The sequence below is a fragment of the Chenopodium quinoa genome, unplaced genomic scaffold (assembly GCF_001683475.1).
Source record: "Chenopodium quinoa cultivar QQ74 unplaced genomic scaffold, ASM168347v1, whole genome shotgun sequence".
Classification (NCBI taxonomy): Eukaryota; Viridiplantae; Streptophyta; class Magnoliopsida; order Caryophyllales; family Amaranthaceae; genus Chenopodium; species Chenopodium quinoa.
Window position 1 is genome coordinate 4,760 of NW_018745109.1, and position 20,845 is coordinate 25,604.

The following is a 20,845-nucleotide window of genomic DNA, read 5'->3' on the forward strand; positions in this document are numbered from 1 at the left end:
CTATTGGCTAACATGGTAATAAGATATTGATTTATGTAATCTCATGTCCATGAGGTCATGCATATGTTCGAAACTTGTGGGATGTTTTTACGCTTTTTAACATATAAGTATAGATGTACTCATTATATTCATGATATGTGGCAACTCATCTAGGAGGTCATAAATAAACCACAAATCAGATAAAATTAATGGAAATTGATTAAATCTAACAGGTTTAAATAACAAGAAAAACTTAAAAGTAAATGTAGCAAAAAATTCAATTTAATTGCAAGCCAAAGAACTAACTCGTTCATTTCTCAACACTTGTTGTTGCACTACCAGTACAGAGCCTAAAGTATTAAAATCGGCTGATACTAAAAAATCACCAATCAATCCTAAATCAGGATTTTCACTCCATTCTGATAAACCCTCCAGTAAAGTTGGATTGATTCCATTTCCCCTTCCTAAAATCCAAAGATCTATCGAAGCACTAGAGTTCAATAATTGTATAGTTGTAATCGTTTCAAAACCATTGTTCACAACTACTTCCCTATACACAACTTTTTCATTCTTCTCATTTTTTACCCAAAACCAAGTTATCACCCCATCATCCATTTTTCTTTCCGACTTAATATCTCCTATTTGTTCATTTGACAAGAATCGAACCACAATAAGTGATACATCTGGATGTTCAACCATGTGGCTTGCTAATGCAAGAGCCTCTCGAGCATCAGGCCCTCCAAGAAACAATAGAACAAATTGGCGACGAGTGCATTGATTTAATCGAGACGGGAATATCTCCCATGTAGCAGCATCCTTACATGCTAAAATTCCAACGGAGCAAGGTGCATGTGTTAACGTATTTGTATTAGTGTATTGTACCCCTGGCCTAAGTGTGGCAGTCGATAAATTATTCCCATCTTTAATACATTTCTTGTGGAAGGGTAAAATAATAAATCTTACCTTGTTCAAATAGGCATTCTCACAAATGTCTTGGTACATGGTTTGATTAGGGGTAACACTAGTAAATAAGTTCATTGTAATGCAATTCATACGATCCTTCTCGTATAGCTTGATGGCCTTGTGGACGGCGACATTGTTGTTGTCCCAATACTCGTCAATCTCCTTCATGTGGTCGATGTACATAGGGGTAGCTCGCCCTAAGAGTTCGATAAGGTGGATTACAAAAATTGTAAATGGGTTATTCGTTGTTGGATTGACGAAGTCCAAGAGGCTAAATAGGGAAGTCACGCTTTCTTGGTCGTAAATGCATGCCATCAATCGAAGTTTAGACACATCTACCGTGTGTTGTATGGTTCTTTTCTTGTTGATCATGTATGGTTTTGTTGGATCATACAGGTAGTTGACTATAGGGCAAGTTATGCTTGTCACAATAATTACTAAAGTCATCATCAATGAGAAAGATGATGTATCTAAGATCTGCATGCATAATAAAAGAAATTACATTGTCGTATATATTCAGTAAAATATGAGTATATAATGCAATGAAAATTTTACAGTAATCTTTTGAAATATGAATACTATAATATTTTAATGATTATATATTTCATAATTGATATATTTTATTCCAAGTAATTAATTATTTTACTTTATTAATGATATTAAATAATATTATCAACATTTTTTTGATTTATTAAATTTTTAGTTTCATTTATGTAATTTTTATTCTTATTTTATAGCTTCTCAAAAAATATTTATATTAGGTTGGATTAAATTTTTAAAATTTTTTATTTACATTGTTGATATTATAAGACTAATTGTGGCTATTTTATAGCGTGAAAAAATAAATCAATCATATTATATATCATTAAAATAATATGATAATTGAGCTATCACTAATTAATGTTGCTTTTGTCAATTGTAAGTATTATCCTACACATATAATGGGGAATATATACGTAAAATACGTTTAAGTGGTATTCCAAATCCTCATAATTTTGCTGCATGTTCCTTCACATGTAAAATCAAAACATAATAATCACCGGGAAACATATTCATTTTAAGTATTGAGGTATTGATGAAGAAAATATCACTCTACTTTCGCATTATTAAAAGGTTGCATCAAGCTCAAATAAGATTAATGCTTATAATTGTACGTACCTTATAATCCATGTAGTGAAGAAAGAGAAAAAATTCCGTTTGACCTTTAACGTTGAATATGAAGCCAATAATAAGAGAATCTGTATATGACATTTCCATAAACCGAGCAGACATAACAATCGTAGCAAACTTAGCTATGATAGGTAGAACTGCCAAAGTCAAGATGGGAATTAAGCAAGACCAACACTTGAAGATTGCAAACACATCCATTGTAAGGCCAAGAGTGGCATATGCAAAGGGCATAAAAATGTCATTTGTAATAACCTCTGTATGATTTATAATGGTTTCGCCTATTAAGGGGCCGTCTGGTATGACTAGCCCTAGAATAAAAGATCCAACTCCAATTGATGATCCGAATAGATCAGTAATAAATCCAAACACGAAAACTCCTAACAAAATAGCAACGATATAATTTTGCTCCACAAGTTTAAATTTAGGAGTACGGTTATTAATCCATAGCATCACTTGTGGTACGACGTAGAGTAGTAAGCCACTGACCAATAAATTTGTAAGCATGTAATACAATACGTAAATCCTGCCAGCTTCGGCTTGCATCATAGCTTCAAAGGAAACAATATGAGATATACCAACTAGTTCAATTAAGGTTGCCGTTGTTAATATCGTAAGACCAATTTCCGATCTCAAAAGTTGCATGTCTCTTAAAATGGTGTAAAGAGTTGGAAATGATGAGACAATCATAGTTGAAGTAATAGCCGCAAAAGAAGATTGTTTGTGTAGCATGGGATTGTCTATGTATTTACGAATAATTAAAGTTACTATGTACATGATGGTATGAGGGATTATCACCCCAACAATTGAAATCACCCAATGCTTCTTTCCAGCCTTGTTGACCACCAAAAGGTCCATTTTGACCCCCGTTAAAAACATAAAAAATGAAAGCCCTAAGATCCCGATATTTTTTATTACAAAGTATGAGCTATCTGACTTGAAATTCTTCTTAAAGATATTATTGCGACATAAAACTGACGGTCCGAGGATTATGCCCGCCTACAAACACAAAATACATATTTTTTGTCTTAGTATTTTTTGTTATTAATAATTAAATAGCATGGTCCAATCAATTGATTTTTGGTATAGTGGTGATTGGGACTATACTTGGTAGGGAGGACTTATGTTCGATCCCCCGCAACAATAATTGGAAGGGGATTGCAACCTAACCACCCAAAACTGATCCCCGAATCCGAATTAGCTCAAAGGGTGAAGCGGGTGGAACATACAAAAAAATAAAAAAAAATAAAAAAAATAAAAAAAAATTGCATGTGGTCCATGAAATGCCTCATGCCTTTGAAATCTTGTAACTGGTTAGACATGTTCATTCTTTGTTATTTGTTTTTTATTCACTATTTTGTTTATTTTGGTTTTGGAATTGTGTGGTTTTGATTTTTTAAAAATCTTTTTATATTAATTTTGAGGTTTTTTTTGGTTAATGGAGAACCATATATACACCTGTACTCTAAAATATTGACCATAAATCCTCATTACTCTCTAAGAAATAATATAGTCATATGGGATAGATAGATCTTGTTAGATTCGTAACAATGATTACTTTTAGGATATCAAATTTTTATAATTTTGCATGTATAAATTGAAGATAGTTATATTTTAAGACATGTCTTAGAGACGGAGAAGAGTCAAATAGGGCAAAAAATTAAGGATAGAGAGAGCATATTTTACCTAATTATGTTCAACAATTATTAATTAATTATCGATAAATTTTACTAACGATATATTGAAAACAAAGACTTAATCATATAATGCTATAGTCATTATATACTCTTCTTTTTTAGAATAATTGACACATCCAAATTTGCGAAGTCGCCCCGACCAATGGATGAGGCCTCGTGTATTGGAAATAAAACTAGACCCTCTTGTTAATGAAATGGAAGAGAAATTACCAAATAATTTATAAATATATTTAATTAAATCTAAACCCTCATTAAATGCATTGATTTTGGGTAATAGCTACTAAAGCCCTGTTCTTTTGAGCTTCTGGGCAGAGCATAGTAGAGCAGAACAGATTTCAGCATAGCAGATTAAAGTAGAGCAGAACAGATTTTATTATTATTATTATTATTATTATTATTATTATTATTATTATTATTATGTTTAATCAGAGTAGAGCAGATTGAAGCAGAGCAGAACAACTCTAAAGAACGGGGCCTAAGTAAGCTTATTAAGTAAAGGGATAAAAATTCTTGTAGTAGGTTGTGAAAGGGCTCGAGCACACGACCTTCGCTATGAATGAGAGTAATTTTTAATGACTAAACAAAAGCATACCTGGATCTTAACTATGTAGAATAATAAGACTAAGGCTCCCAAACAAGTTCGGCCTTGTGCGGTTGCTCAGCCTGCATCGCCTAAGCTAAGGGCCAGGTCTACAATCTTAATTTACACACATATGTCAATACATTAATTTGACCTTATATATATTAATAATAAAAAAAATAGATGTCATGATAAAAACTTGACCTTTTAATTCAGGAGTACTTCCTAATATATTATTGATATAGATACAATAGTAATAAATATTGATTTTTTTTTTATGTTTTTTTATTATTATTTTTATTTTGGTGAAATAGATATTGGTACATAGCCTAGAAATTTTTCAATATAGATGTGATAAAAACATGATTCAATTTCAAGTTTAAAAAACTTCAAATATGATACATTATGGATATTCCATTTATATGTTGCAATGAATTTTAGCAGGGCAGTCGCTGGGGCGGGGCAGGTGGGGCAACCGCCCAGGGCCCAGTTTGTAAGGCCCAAAATTGGTTTTAAAGAGGGCCTCAAATTACCAAAAAAAAAAAAAAAAAAAAATTAAACTAAAATTGTTTAATTGCTTTATACTAAAGTTCGTCATTCATCAATGAATGAAGTTTGTCAGTTATTGTTCCCAAAGCAAATTGAATGTTCCAACTGCCAATTCCCTTAGTTTTTGCTTCTATAATATCTAGCTTTCCCAGGATGAATTCCCCTTTTGATATTTTTAAAAAGTTAATTACTTCTTTCAATCTTTCCAAAGTGTACTATTATCCATATTTAAATTATCCAAAAAATCCCTAGTAAAATTATTTGAAGATGAAAATTATTTAAAACGTTGATATAGCTTTGCAATTTCCAACTCTTGGCATATTATTATTATTATTATGGAGTATTATATACTCCCTAGATCATTAGCAGTTTTAATTATTATTAGTATAATTAAAATAGCGATTTGATTTTCATGTATCTTTTACAACTAAATATATTTTCATAATTGTTCTAAAAAATATTTTTCCATAATTAAAAGATTGAAAATCTAAGAGATTTTTTTAAGATTTATAACTAATACTTCGTACATTTTAATATTTGATATGTGAATTTAAAGTTAGAGTTGAGGAAGCTAGTCTTTTATTTTGCATACCCTTAAAATGCAAAAAAAAAAAAAATAACGCTCGTTCACTAGGGCCCCAATCTATATGTTCGCCCTAGGCCACCAAAATCTCATAAACGGGCCTGAATTTTAGCATTTACTCATTGTATCCTTGCATAGCACAGGTTGTTTCATTCATTGTAAAATCAATAAGTAATTAACTGGGTTTTTTTTTTTCACTCTTCCACCCATTTTACTTTTTTTTTTTTTACTCTCTAATTTTCTTATATTATTTAAGTTGCAAATAGAATGCGTAAATTCAAGAACAATGATATATATTATTGTAAAAAATTATTAACGAACTTACAAGGACATCAGAGATGACTCTAGGCTGTTTGAAAGGCTTCAAGAGAACGCGCAAAATATTGCTAATTATAAGCACCATAGACATTACAAAGAGGTAAACAGTGAAGGAGAAATCATGATGATTACTAGCACCTTCAAATATTGAGAAGGGACGACTTCGACGGTTTCTTTGACAAAATATCTCAACAATCTGGCCATGATAATCCATCACAACAGATCCATTTAACTTTGGAACAATTTGGTCCATAACACCTCAACTTGTTGATGACAAATCAATTATGTTGAGGAGGAATGAAACACTATTTCATTCCAAATCCATAATATTATCATAATCATGCATGAATAATACTATATGATCGACCATGCAAGCAAAACTTCGCAGCTCAAACAAGATGAAATATAAGCAAAAAAATTGCCAACTTCCTTTTCTTTTCAACTTTTTTGTTCTTCATGCACCCGAATAATTAATTTTTTTTTTTTTAATTTTTATTTCCTCCTAAATTAGAAAGAAAGATGGATTTAATAAATTAAACAATTTTTTTGAAAAAAAAAAATAAATTCTGTGGGAATAATAAGTCAGAATATCAGTGCTTTACTAATTTTAGAATTCTTAATTGTAATTATAGGTATGATTGTAATCAAACTTGGAGATATTTTAGAGTAGCAAGGATTATCATATCATCACTACCATGTTCCTTGATATCACAGCAATCACATAGTCAAAGATAGCATATCATGAGCTTGTTATTGTATATTGTACATACCTTGTATAGTTGTACTACCCTAATTAGTTTTGATTATTATCCTTTTTTTTCATTATCTGTATCCTTCTTTACATGACAAATATATTCTAAATTTCTAATCAATTAATTATTTGTAAATGGACAAATTAAATTGACGAACAACTACTTCCCCCGTTTTCTTAAAATCTACTCACTCTATATTTTATTTCATTTTTTTTTAATGTTCAACTCACTTTTACTATATTCTTTTTATTATTATTTTTTTAATCAACTATTACCCACTTTTATATTGATTATAGGCTTATATTCCATCTTAAAAACTTGTGTTTTACTCTATTCTTGTATAAGTTAAACTAAAGCTCAAAATCAAACTATGTGTACGCATGAATTACAACTAAATACTTGTTTGTCATTAACATAAAATTTCTTTTAGGATGGTGTAAAGAGTTGGGAATGATGAGTTAATCATAACTGAAGATATAGCTGTAAGAGAAGATTGTTTTTTGAGTGTTGGACTGTCAATGTAATTAAATACGCGACTAGATAATATAAGCGTTACGCACTGGGGGATTATCACACCAGCACCTGCAATCACCCAATGCTTCTTTTTGGCCTTGGTGACCGTAGAAAGGTCCATTTTCACCCCCATCACAAACAGGAACAAGGAAAGCCCTATAACCCCGATATTTTTTATTACAAAGTGCGAGCTCTCCGGAGTGAAAATCTTTGCAAAGATATTGTTGCGACCTAGGACTGATGGTCCAAGGATTATGCCCGCCTATACACACAAAGTAAGTACACAATTTCAATTTGTTCTAATAAGTATGTATTATATTGTTAGTAATTATAATTAATATTCATATATACTATATAGAAGTGGTTAGCGGATTAGAGGTCGGGCATAATATATTAAAGCAATGTATTGATCATAATTTAATTTCAAATTGTTCTAAGAACTTTTTGACCATTTTAAAAAGTTCTTAAGAGTATTTAGTTAGGATTTTAGGAAGCTGTTTGAAATAGCTTTTTGGGTCCACACTCACACGAGCAGTTTTTTAAAAGAGCTTTTTGCTTTTTGTTATTTTTGTCACTAAAACAGATAATGACTAAATACTATATATACAATATTTACCAAATGTTTTACACAATTAGTTTACATGGCCAATATTTAATAAATATACAATTCTATTAATTTATTTTATTAAGTATCATTATCTTGTAAAGTATTCAAAGAGCACCCCATAGTATTCTACTTTATTCCATTTGTTGCAATGATTTTTTTTATAGAATTTTTGCCATCCTTGCTCTACACTACTTGCCCTATTGTTAAATCAATAGACACTTATAGGCTTATTTCATGCTTAATTGTTTTTCCTTAATTCTTTTATTTGCAAAGAGAATTTGAAAATTAATGAGCTATGTAATTAACTTATCGTTTTAAGAGAGAGAGAGAGACTTACAAGAACATCAGAAATGAGTCTAGGCTGTTTGAGAGGCTTCAAGACGAAGCGCAAAATGTTGTTAATAACAAGAACCATAGAAATTTCTAAGAGGAGAACGGTGAAGGAGAAATCAAGATGTTTAGCACCATGAAATATTGAGAAGGCGCGACTTTCATGGTATCTTTGACAATTTATCTCAACAATACGGTCATGATAATCTATCAAAATCGATCCATTTAATTCAGGAACAATTTGATCCATAACATACAACAACTTAACTAGTTTATGATAATTTAATTTTAAAGGAGGAAAGAAACAATTTGTTTCAATTGTCTATCAGTGGATAGGCCGACGTCAACATGCATGTGTTTAGCTTAATGGAGACGATGATTGCCAAATCCATAATATAATCATAATCATAATCATGCATGTATACTAAGAGCATGCTACCCTCTTTCTTTTCTTTTTTGTTCTTCATACAGTTGTATGATTTTTTTTTTTTAAAATTTTAAATTTTCTCTCAAATTAGAAAGAATAAAAATAAGCAAGGGATCAATTAGAAAAAAGAAAATTAAAAACGGTTATTTTTTTTCTGTGGGAATAACAAGTCATAAACACAGTAATCTACTAATTTTAGATATCTTAATCATAATTTTAAATTTCAAAAATCACATTTATAGGTATAATTCTTATTGTTAGGAATATGTTCCGTAGCTTCTCATTGCACAGTATAGGAGAATATATACAAGAGTCCTAGGGAAAGATTACACAATCATATTAATTACAGCTACACGTTGACATATGCTAATACACCCCCGCAGTCGTAGCGGGAGGTAAACGAACGCTAAGGCTGTCTCGGAAGTCTTCGAAAAGGAGTTGTGGCAGTCCTTTTGTGAATATGTCAGCGATTTGGTAGCGGGAGGGAACATGAAGCACTCTAACTTGACCTCGGCTAACCTTTTCTCGGACGAAATGTATGTCCATTTCGATGTGCTTTGTTCGTTGGTGTTGAACGGGGTTGCCGGAGAGGTAGACGGCACTTACATTATCGCAATAAACCACCGTGGCCTTGCGAATTGGGCACCTTAATTCGAGCAGGAGGTTGCGAAGCCAGCACGATTCAGCCACCACATTTGCAACTCCGCGGTATTCGGCCTCGGCACTGGACCGAGATAAAGTTGGCTGGCATTTCGCGGACCAAGAGATGAGGTTATCGCCGAGGAAGACACAGTAGCCGGAGGTGGAACGCCGTGTGTCTGGGCAGCCACCCCAGTCGGCGTCGGTGTATGAGATTAGAGCTGAAATGGATGAAGGATACAAGTGAAGCCCGTGTTTAAGTGTGCCTTTTAAGTATCGAAGAATTCGGCGTAGAGCTTGCAAGTGTTCCTGCCTCGGGTCATGCATAAAAAGGCAGACTTGTTGGACGGCGTACGAGATGTCGGGGCGGGTGAAGGTAAGGTACTGCAACGCCCCTGCCAAGCTGCGGTATAGAGTGGGGTCTTCGATGGGGGAGCCCGATGTGGCGCTTAGCTTAGCTTTGGAGTCTACTGGGGTGGAAGATGGATTACATGAGGACATGTTTGCTTTTGCAATAATTTCTTCAGCATATGACTTTTGGGAGAGGAAAAGACCATTGCTGTGATGAGTTACCGAAATGCCAAGAAAGGAGTTGAGTAAGCCAAGATCCTTCATTGCAAATTCGGCCTTGAGTTTGGCCATGATGGATAACCGAAGAGATTTGGAGGAGGCCGTGAGAATGATATCGTCGACGTAGAGAAGAATGTAGGCAACCTCTTTGCCATGACAATAGATGAATAGTGAGTGATCGGATTTGCTATGAATAAATCCAATGGTGGCGTCGAAATTAGCAAACCGACGATACCACGCCCGTGGTGCTTGCTTGAGACCGTAGAGAGCCTTATCAAGAAGGCATACATGTGAGGGATTATTGGGGTCCCTAAACCCGGGAGGTTGGTGCATGTACACTGTTTCATCAATAGTACCATTCAAGAAAGCATTTTTGACGTCCATTTGGTGAATGGACCATGACTTGGATAGAGCAATGCTTAGGACGGTGCGAATCGTTGCCGGTTTGACCACGGGACTAAATGTTTCATCACAATTGACGCCAACCTGTTAATTCCTGCCATTAACAACAAGACGGGCTTTCTGCCTCTCAAAACCACCGTTAGCATTTTTCTTGTGGCGGAAAAGCCACATACAAGGTATAACATTGACATTAGAAGGCCGGGGCACCAACTCCCACGTCTTATTTTTAATAAGGGCATTATATTCATCAAACATAGCATCTTTCCAATTCGGATCGGAGAGGGCGGCAATCGGGTTGCGGGGGAGGGGGGAAGGCAGAGAGGAGGCAGTGAGGTTGAAGTGGCGTTTTGGCTTGAAAATGCCATTTGAGCTTCTGGTGGTCATTTTTGTGGGTTGGGAAATTTGCTGAGGTTAGATCTGGGCTAAAATAGGAGGGGAAGTAGTAGGCCGGCTTGCTGAGCCCATTTGATGAGTAGGAGGTGTGGGCTGAGTTGGGGAGCCCACGAGAGGAGAAGGAGAAGAGAAGGGAATGGGCTTAGGCGTGTTAGGGCCAGGAGAGGTGGGCACATGGGTCGTATTTTCTGGTGGGTTAGGAGGAGAAGCAGCATGAGTGTGAAGTTGATGTAGGATGGTTGGGCTGAGCCCAATGTCTAAGAAATCATACGAATGGGCTGCTGGAGTATGGATTTTGGCAAAAGGGAATTGACTCTCATCAAATACAACATGTCGAGATATAAAGATTTTGTGAGTGGACATATCGTAACATTTGTACCCTCTGTGATTAGGTGGGTAGCCTAAGAAGACACAAGGGGTAGACCGAGCTTGAAGTTTGTTAATAGAGGTAGAGGGGAAAAGCGCATAACAAAGGCATCCAAAAACACGTAAATGAGAGTAAGATGGATCTTTGTGGAAGAGCATTTGAGTGGGGGATTTAGAGGCAATAGTTTTAGAAGGTAGAATATTGTGAATGTAGGTTGCCATTTCAAGGGCATGATGCCAAAAGGAGGGGGGCATGGAAGAGTAAGCAAGAAGGGTACGAACCATATTGTTGATGGTGCGTATTTTCCTTTCGGCTTTGCCGTTTTGAGAGGAGGTGTGAGGGCAAGAGAAACGAAAGAGCATGCCATTTTGTTCACAAAGTGTACTAAAGGGGCCATTGTCATATTCTTTTGCCATTGTCACATTGGAAGCATTTGATTTGTCTTTCGAATTGAGTGGACACATAGGCACGAAAATGCATAAAGAAGGAGTATACTTGTGACTTTTTACATAGGGGGAAAGTCCATAAGAAGTTACTAAAATCATCCAAAAATAGCACATAATAAACATGCCCCGCCGAACTCATTTTCGGCGATGTCCAAAGATCACTATGCACAATATCAAATGGCATGCAAGTAGTAGGCATAGAAGAATAAAATGGCAATTTCACAAGTTTACCAAGAGGCCATGAATTGCAAATATAAGTGCTCAAACGTCTATTACATTCAATAAAATTGTTCTTTCTAAGACAATGCAAAATATTAACTCCGGGATGACCAAGCCTGTCGTGCCAAAGAGACGGGGAAATAGCAGCAAAACTAGATGGAGATTGGGCAGGATGTGCGACATTGGTGAGGGGATAGAGTTCGCCGGAACTATCACATCGCAAAATTGTTGTCCCCGTCGGGAGGTCCTTCACAGAATAACCAAACGGGTCAAACTCAACGGAAACCCAATTATCATTTGTGAATTTTCTAACAGAAATCAGATTTTTAATTAGTTTCGGGGCATGAAGGACATTATTTAAGGAAAGGGAATGATGAGGTGAGGGGAGAGAGGTGCAACCGATGCCATGAATTGGGATTTTGTGTCCACTGCCAACTATAATGCTACGTTGATTATTGCCCAAATTAAGATAAGGTGAGAGTGTACCTGAATTTGACGTCATGTGGGACGTAGCCCCGGTATCCATATACCACCCATCATCTGGTGGAGTGAGGGAGAGAGTATGAAGAGCTTGATCAATGTCAGTAGGAGCGTAACTAGAAGGAGGAGGGGCATGAGTGGAGTACGCTTGTTGTTGTGGTCTAGGGCCCAAAAGCCCTTGTTGTCGTGGGCCTGATGGGCGAGTCCAATTTGCGGTGGGGTAGGGACAAGGTGGGATAGCCCACGCTTGCGGAGTCCACTGACTCCAAGGAGAAAATTGCGACCAGGGAGGCAAAGCAGCATTCCAGTTTTGAGAAGTTTGGGGAGTTCGATGTTGCTGGTTGTAACCATGGTTCGACCCACCCACGCGGTTGTTGTTGTTGCGACCACGTCCTCGGCCGTTGCCGCCACGGCCGCGACCACCACGGCCCTGAGTTCTTCCGCCGCGGTGAGAGGAGCGGTGGTTGGAATCATTAGCGGGATAGGAGTCCCCATTAAAGTGAGTATTGTCATGACTGTTGGCAATCAAAGCAGAGCCCGCCGTGATGGCTTCAGTGGCAGCTTGGTCAGCGAGACGAGATTCTTCGAGGGTGAGCATGGATCTTGCTTTGTAGAAATCAGGTAGAGGGTCGGATTGGTGGATGACAGTGGCTACGCCATCAAAGGATTTCGGGAGACCGCGAATGAGGGTTAGCACCAATCTGTGGTTATTGACCGGCGCACCAACGTTGGCTAGTTGGTCGGCAAGCATTTTCACCCTTTGACAGTATGCAGAAACATTGGGGAAATCTTTCATTTCGACATTGGAGAATAGACCTTCCAATTGCACCGCACGAGAACTTTGGTTGTCTTGAAAGATATTGCGAAGACGTTCCCACGCTTGTTGAGCCGTGGAGTCGGGTTCAAGAATTGTTTGGAGGAGATCGTTGGATATGGTGTCGTTGATCGGCCCCCTAGGTGTCGTTAGTTCCTAAAGGTCGAGTCAAGAATAAAAAGAAAACCCACGTCCTAAACTAACCAAAGGTAGCATAGTGGAAGAGGGGTCGAATCCTCAGGGAAGGTCAAACGTCTCTTGCTTAGATCACTTATAAGTCAATTGAAAAGGGAGGAATAAATTTTTGATGGATTTATCTATAGCTACTAGGGAAACAAATAAACTAAGAACTAAATTAACAAGCAACAAGCAGAGGTATAAAACTTCGAAAATCAAGGAATAGCAAACACTAGGGGATAGGGGAGAATTCCTAACTAACAATGATTTCAACAATTAGAGGCAACAAGAATGGTTCAATCGGTCAACCAAACAATTGGGGCCTATGGTCCAACATCTAGGATTCCCTCTCGGGCTCACCTAAACACCGCCTACCCAACCCCGCCTCGGTGGTCGAGGTCATCCCTAACCTAGTCATCATCACATACAAGCTCACTCTCGCGCAACTAGCATGCAACACAAAATAGGGTCTTAGAGGTGATCAATCTCTAATTCCTAACAACTAAAACCTAGGTTGGAATCAATTGCAAAACTTCTCAATCTACCCAATCTTGCACCACATATCATTCATTTCATCATTAGTTCATCATTTCCCCCTCCCCTAGCTAGAAACCTAGCCTAGAGAAGGAAGGGTCATACCAAAGCACACAAGAACATTAACAAAAGCAAAAACTAAGTTTAATGAGAGAAACATGGCTAAAACCAGAAAATAGGATGATTAAACTTTACTAAAGAAGTTAACTTTGAAGAGAATATGTTAAGTCTACTTGTAATCTATTCTAAATAGCATGAAATCTAAGCAAATAAGGATAATATTATACTAATAGCAAGAAAATAAAGGATCAAAACCAGAAATTGCAAGTTTAAACAAGGAGGCAACTAAGATATTAAACTATTCTATTGACCTGAAATAACAACTAAAGATAAGCTAAAACTAATTAAAATAGATAAATAAAGCAATAAATAAAGAGTAGGGATAGAAATAATACCAAAAGATTTAATCTTGGATTGAAAATGAAAGAGAGTGACAAAGAGTAGTGTTTTAGATCTAATGAGGAACTAAACCCTAACTAATCTAAAGTGCAAAAGAAAGAAAAAAAACAATAAGCTGAAATCTGATTTTCTAATATTTCTCTCTCTACATACCTCTCCTCTAAAACCTAACCCAAATCAAGGCCCAAAATTTTAGGCATCACGTGCAGAGTAAAATAATTAGAGCCGTCGGCCTACGCGTGTAGCAGAGTTCAAATCGGTCAGGGGAACACGGAGCGCCCGCTCTAAGGCCAGAGCGCCCGCTCTGAAGTCTCGCAGAAAATGCTCTGATTATTCTGGGAGCTAGAGCGCCCGCTTCAACATTAGAGCGCCCGCTCTGAGGGTTGGGTACTTGGTTTTTTCTGCAGCAAGGAATACAGAGCGCCCGCTCCATATCTAGAGCGCCCGCTCTGAACTCTTCATTCCTTCATATTTTGGGCTCTAATGCTCCAATCCCTTTGACTCCAAAGCATGCCTAATCCTTGCATCCAATCCTTGCTTTCTTAGCCACGGGAGGACCTGTAAGATGGAAAACACAAATCATAGGAAAGGTTCTAATAGGAGCAAATTGAAATGGGTTAAAGGAGAGGGAATAAAACCTTAGGAAATGAGCCAAAAATGACTCAAAACCACTCCAAGTAACAAATATGCTCAATAATAACAAAACTAAGCTAAAATAGAGGAAAAAGGGCAAACAAAGGGCTCAATCGGGGAAGAAACGAAGTAGAAAAGTGGGCCAAATGGCCACTGATCAAATTCCCCCCAACTAAGTCCTTTGCTCGTCCTCGAGCGAAGTAAAATAAGCAAACAAAAATAACCAAAAGCATAAGTCTATACACTAACTCACTTTCGTAGGAATCACGGTCGTTTTTAGCGTAAACGACAAGCCATTTAAACCCCCAAGTCACTTAGGAGGACGAGTATGCTCTCGTGAGGGTTTTCGAGAGAGATTAACCCACAACTTCGCACTAAATCAAGGCAAGGTTTTTAGAGACAAATAGAAAAATAGAAAAATAGAAAAATAAAAAGGGAAAGAAACACAAACATGAATGGTTGAACTTTCACTACAATGCAATCACAAGGATGCGCAAGCTTCTTGACAAGATAGGTGGACAAGCTAGCTAATGCTCCTGGTTGAAGGCCACATAGCTCATGCTCAAAAGCTTGGACTATAAAGATCCTATCCTCCAATTGTCCCTCACCAAGGCAACCTTCCTCATCTCGATCATGTACACTAGGCGGCTAGTCGTCTCGAATTCCACAAGAGAATTAGGAGAACAACAAGGAGGTGGGCAAGGTAGGATTGCCCTAACTTAGTAAATGCAAATCCAATCTAAAAGCTCGACCCATGACTCTCTCCACCGACATTGACTCAATCACTCAAGGTCCAAAGGGCTTTTAAGGTGCAATGAAATGGCTTGGGGTAAGGGTTAAAAAAAAAAAAAAAAAAAAAAAAAAAAATTCTGGCTGGTGGTGTAAGCTCCTAAGAGTGAAACATTAATGAATCGAGCAAAACCAAGGCCAACTAACCTTAGTTGGTGGGTATTATACCCCCAACTAACTCTAAACTATATACAAGATCGATGCCTTACTTGTGCATTCTTATTCCAACTTTTTTTTTTTTTTTTTTTTTTTTTACCAAAAGATTTAATTGGGGAAACAAACACGTCCCTTGCAATTTACATTATAGACATCCACTATGCCAAACTTTTAACTTAGATACAAAGCCAAGCTCGAGTTTCACTCATTTCTATAAAGGTGAAAATAAAATTAGGTTCATAAGGCTTGTAATGCGGGTAGACAAAAAGTGGAAGGCTCAAGGGGGTACGCAAAAGGTGAATGTAAACCCAAAAACCTGAAATTTGAAAGTAAAGGTGTCCTAGGAAATAAAAAAAGGATCTAAAAAGAACGAAAAATTATGCCCTTATCCCGAAATGAATGCCTTTATCATCCTATGAGTCGATTCGGTCGCGGTCTCAAGAGTCAAATGGAGCGAGTTTTAGATCAAGTAGCAAAACACTAAGTCTCCAAATTTCTAGCCACCTAGCTTTCATTCACAAGATGAGCTACGCCCAACAACCACAAACCGAGGACAAAAGGGATCAAGGCCTAAATAGCCCAAGATATGTCCAATAGGAGTCATTTGAGCAATGAAGCTATGTGATTTTCAACCAAAACATTAAAGACCTTGTAAACCTATCAAACCAAGGAACCAACTCATATATGTTCATACATTGTAGCTACTAATTCAGCCAAACACAAAACAAAGTTTTAACACTTGCCTTGGATAACACTAAGAGAAAGAAAAAGAAAAAGAAAACATTGAAGAGCAACAAGAGAAGTAGGACTTCATTTGGAATAAATTCCATAAGTGGGGGCGGTAGAAGGTACGTGAATTGAATGCACGTCCTCCTAGGCATAAAGCCGGGCGCCTCTCACGAGGTGTGAACCTCGCCCCGTTGCTACTCTTCAACAAAAATAGAAAGGAAGGGATAGAAGGATAGAAGAGGAACTCAAGAATGAAAGCATCAATTCACACAATTCTCAGTACACAATTCCAAGTATGCAAACATCCATGAATCATTCAACTTAATCCTAACTCCGCTCCTAGGAACTAAGCAAGATAAAATAAATAGAAGAGAGTTTAGAAAGATCTCACCGGAGCCATGCCAATCCAAAACATAAAAAGAATGATGGGTTCCAAGTCAACCAACCTTGGCTCCTTCCAAAAGTAGTATACAACCTGCCAAAAAGTGAGAAATACCAGAACTCCAAAGCAAAAAGATTAGAAAACAAAATAAAGAAGAAAAAGGAAAAGTGATCATGTATAATACAAACCAACAGATACAAGCCAACAGATTATTAAGCACAAGCAAGCATAGGAAAGGCTGCTCATCCCAAAATGATCTTTTCATTTGCCCCTAGATATGAAAATGCTAAGGCACCCCCCAACTAAAACCAGGCACCGTCTCGGTGCGATAAAACATGTAATAGTCAAGGGTGGGGGGGGGGTCAAAAGAAATGATCATCTATTCCTCAGAGTCTTCCTCTTCCTCTCCCTCTACAACTACAGGGGGCGCCCAATCATAATCAACATCGCATGGCGGCCCATATGGCTCCCACCCACCGTAATAACCGGGGGGAAAGCCGTCGCCCTGATAAGGATAGGCGGGATCACCGAGGTAATCACACCCACCTGGGCGCTGGTAGTTGTAGGGGGGGAAGGAGTGGGGAGGGTCATGCAGGGTACCGGGGCCTTGCCAATAGGGGTATTGGCCGCCGGTACGAGGAATGGGGTTCCCATTGTCATCTACCTGAGGGGGCTCCCAATTCGGGACAGGCCCGTGCTGCGGAGGGTAGTAGGGGTAGTTGACACATGGGCTAAAATGTCCCTGGTCCACATGGTAATCATAAATATGGTTTTGATAAATATCAAAAGTGGGACCAGGAGACTGAGCAGGGGCCTCCTCTCTTTCCCTAGGCCGGGCTTGAGCAAGGTTCCTAACCTCCAGAGTGAGGCTAGCGAAAGCTTGCTCAATATTAAATGCAGAAGAGGAAGAGGGCTCACCTCCCCCGAGAACTGGGGGGGCTGCTGAAGATGCTGCTGTGCCTGAGAAATAAATTGTTGAAATTTCTCTTGTTGCTGCTGCTGAAACTGTTGCTGCTGTTGCTCTTGATGTTGCTGGAATTGTTGTTGTTGCCGCCTCGCTTGCCTGATTTCATTTCTATGATCAATCTCGGGCTGGGAGAGGTCATTCTCGTGAATTTGCTCCATAGGGACTTGCCATGGTAACTCAGTTCCCGGGGGCGGATTCATCATGAACGGACATGGCATGTAGCACCAAGGGACGTCTCGGATCCGCCAAATGAAGGCCTTACCCGTGACTCCCGTGGAATCCGAAATGAATTGCATTCTTTTCATCTTCTCTATGTTCAATTCGGCTGCCATGTTCAAGCTCTCCATCTGCTGCAGCTGGGTCTTGTATCTGTACTTGAAGGCGATATACGTGACCATCCCTCCCATAAAGATAGGACCAGTCAAGAGGGGGGAGTCCCTTATTGCCTTACATCTCTTGGCAAACAGATACCCTAGATTGATCTTGTGCTCCGGGGTGGCAGGTGGGTAAAGAAGCGCACCCTCGGTAGCTCTCCAAAGAAGATATAACTCTTGATCGCTCATTTTACCTAGATCTTTTCTGGAGAAGAAAATATATGCAAGCATCCGGTGAAAGTACCGTAAGGCGGCATGGTGGATCTCTGAGGCCTTGGAGGAGTTTGATTGGAATTCTCTAGCCCCACTCGTGATTCGGGCCCAAAATTCTTGCGGACTGTACCCCTCTATATAACCTTGACCGTCAAGTCCGGAGGTATCCAAGATTCGAGCATTTGGGTCCCAACCAAATAGTTCATTGAAAGCACGGAGGGTAATGTGGCGGCCTTTGTTGAACAACCGGAATTTTACTTTGAATGCATCAATGCCTTCCATACCCTCTTCTTGATTTAACTCGAAGCTAGCAAGAAACTCCAATGTTAGGGGGCGGTAAGTTAGAGGCGGTTGGGTGGGGTAGTAGTAGGAAGTATCTGCGGTGATGTAATCATTTGGCAATCTACAATCCAAGAACGCATCAAACCCCAGATTCACTGCAAGCTCCCTAACCTTCTCGTCTATTCCAATCATATAACAGTCGTGTTGGGAATAGAAGAGAGTTGGATTAATTGCCCTCCTATCCAATGCGGCCAATTTGGTCCTTTGGGCCGCATGTGGCAGGGTAATGTTGAATTGAGTGGGTTGAGCATGCCCACCACTACTACCGGCACCACTACTTTCTCCTACATTACCACTCCTTGGTTCGGCTCTTTGCCTCTTTGAACCACCAGCCATTTCTTACAACAACAATATAGAAATTTTCCAAAGCAACACACCACAACAACCCAACAATTTCCAACAATTCTACACAATGACCACAAAAACAAAACTCTCCAAAACTTTGCACAACCACCAATTCTAAAACCAAAACTTTCTACAAACCAAAACCTAGCAAAAATCCACAATAATTTTCCCTTGCCAAAGCACCACAACAAACAACACACTACAATTCACAACAAATTTTCACCACATAAAACACAAAACCCATTCATTCACCATCAATTCTCCAATTAAGCCAACCTTAATAAGCAAATATCCAAAGAAATAGGGAAAATTAACTTAGTAAGAGTAGGATTATACCAACAATTGGAGACAAATTAGCCTAGAGTTGAAATTGAAGAAGAACCCGACTTGGCCCGACGCGAACCCGGTAGAACCCGCTTCAATTCTTGATGAAATCCGGACTAGGTGCTGAATTCTTGATGGAGATGTATGATTTTTGGAGATAGGGGATGAATAATTTGTGAATTTTAGAGGAATTCGTAGTTGGAAGGTGGAGATTTGGAGGAGATGAAGGTTTGGTTATGGAGGAAGAAGTTGAGGGAGTTTGAGGTGAGAGAAGGGATAGGGATAGGGAGTTTGAGGTGAGAATTTGGGTGCTCAAAATTAAAAGGGGATAAAACGCAAAGTCTGAAATGAGGGTCGGAGCGGGCGCTCTAAGGGTAGAGCGGCCGCTCTAACATTTCGCTGAAAAATCAGGTTTCTGGGTTGAAAATCAAAGCGCCCGCTCTAAGACCAGGGCGCCCGCTCTAAAGCTGCGCAATTTTCCCACACTTAGTCAATTTTTCACCCAAAACTCAGAGCTCCCGCTCTCTGACCAGAGCGCCCGCTCTAGCTTCTCGGATTTTAGCACCAAAAATGTAGAATTTCTGAGGGACCTTCAAAGCGCCCGCTCTACACCCAGAGCGCCCGCTCTAAATTCTCGAAATTTTCCTTCCTTAGCCCCCTTAAAATCAGAGCGCCCGCTCTAAATTCTCGGATTTTGGCCTCAAGTATTCTGAATAATTCCCAATGATGCAGAGCGCCCGCCCTCTGTTTAGAGCGCCCGCTCTAGACTGTCGGATTTTTGGCTTTAAAAGCATTATTTCCCAAACCTGCAAACACTCAAATATCACTCAAACCAAAATCGTTAGTACTTCTATAGGATGCGACCTAAGTACCCGACTCAACCATTGATTGGTTGAGCCAAGAGGTCGTGCCCTTCGGTTTATAGCATTTTGGCTAACGATAACCAACATAAACCATCCCCTCTTTGGGGAAAAATCCTCCGGATTTTTGCAAAGTACTTAAAACAAAAAGTAACTAAAGAGATAGTTCAAAGACAAATATTCACAATATACTACAAAGCATGCTAGTTTAACGTCCCTAGCTTGACGTTACGTCACGAGCAATAAAGCTAAGGGGGAGGAACGGTGTGGACCGTCCCAAGCATTAGGCAACCGATCTTTCCAATATCTCCTTCATCATAGTATCTTTTGATCCGTTGCCCATTCACCATGAACCGGCTCCCATCTTCATGATTTTCCAATTCGAACGAGCCATAGGGGGTTACTTTGGTGATTGTAAACGGCCCCACCCATTTGGACTTGAGCTTCCCGGGAAAGAGTCGGAGACGTGAGTTGAAGAGAAGAACCTTGTTACCCACCTCGAAGTCACGATCTCGAATCCTTTTGTCGTGCCACCTCTTGGTTTGTTCTTTGTAGAGTCTAGAGCTCTCATAAGCATCATACCTCAACTCTTCCAACTCGTTGAGCTTGAGTAACCTCTTTTCTCCGGCCAAGTGAAGGTCCATGTTGAGTTCCTTTACAGCCCACCATGCCTTGTACTCCAATTCCACCGGAAGGTGGCATCCCTTACCATAGACAAGTCGATATGGCGTGGTGCCAATCGGTGTCTTGTAAGCGGTCCGTAAGG

At 38.7% G+C, this 20,845-nt stretch overlaps 2 protein-coding genes across 2 annotated transcripts; both read right to left on the bottom strand.

Annotated features, from left to right (window-relative positions):
• Nucleotides 1-252: 252 nt before the first annotated feature.
• On the bottom strand, nucleotides 253-8,288 carry LOC110710063 (cation/H(+) antiporter 24-like). Its single transcript, XM_021888321.1, has 3 exons — nucleotides 8,046-8,288; nucleotides 2,101-3,108; nucleotides 253-1,419 (listed from the first exon to the last, which is right to left on the bottom strand). The coding sequence occupies exons 1-3, from the start codon at nucleotides 8,286-8,288 to the stop codon at nucleotides 262-264; spliced, it is 2,409 nt and encodes an 802-aa protein (XP_021744013.1). The 3' UTR covers nucleotides 253-261.
• A 543-nt stretch (nucleotides 8,289-8,831) lies between these two features.
• LOC110710064 (uncharacterized mitochondrial protein AtMg00810-like) lies at nucleotides 8,832-10,058 on the bottom strand. Its single transcript, XM_021888322.1, has one exon. The coding sequence runs from the start codon at nucleotides 10,056-10,058 to the stop codon at nucleotides 8,832-8,834; it is 1,227 nt and encodes a 408-aa protein (XP_021744014.1).
• Nucleotides 10,059-20,845: the final 10,787 nt, after the last annotated feature.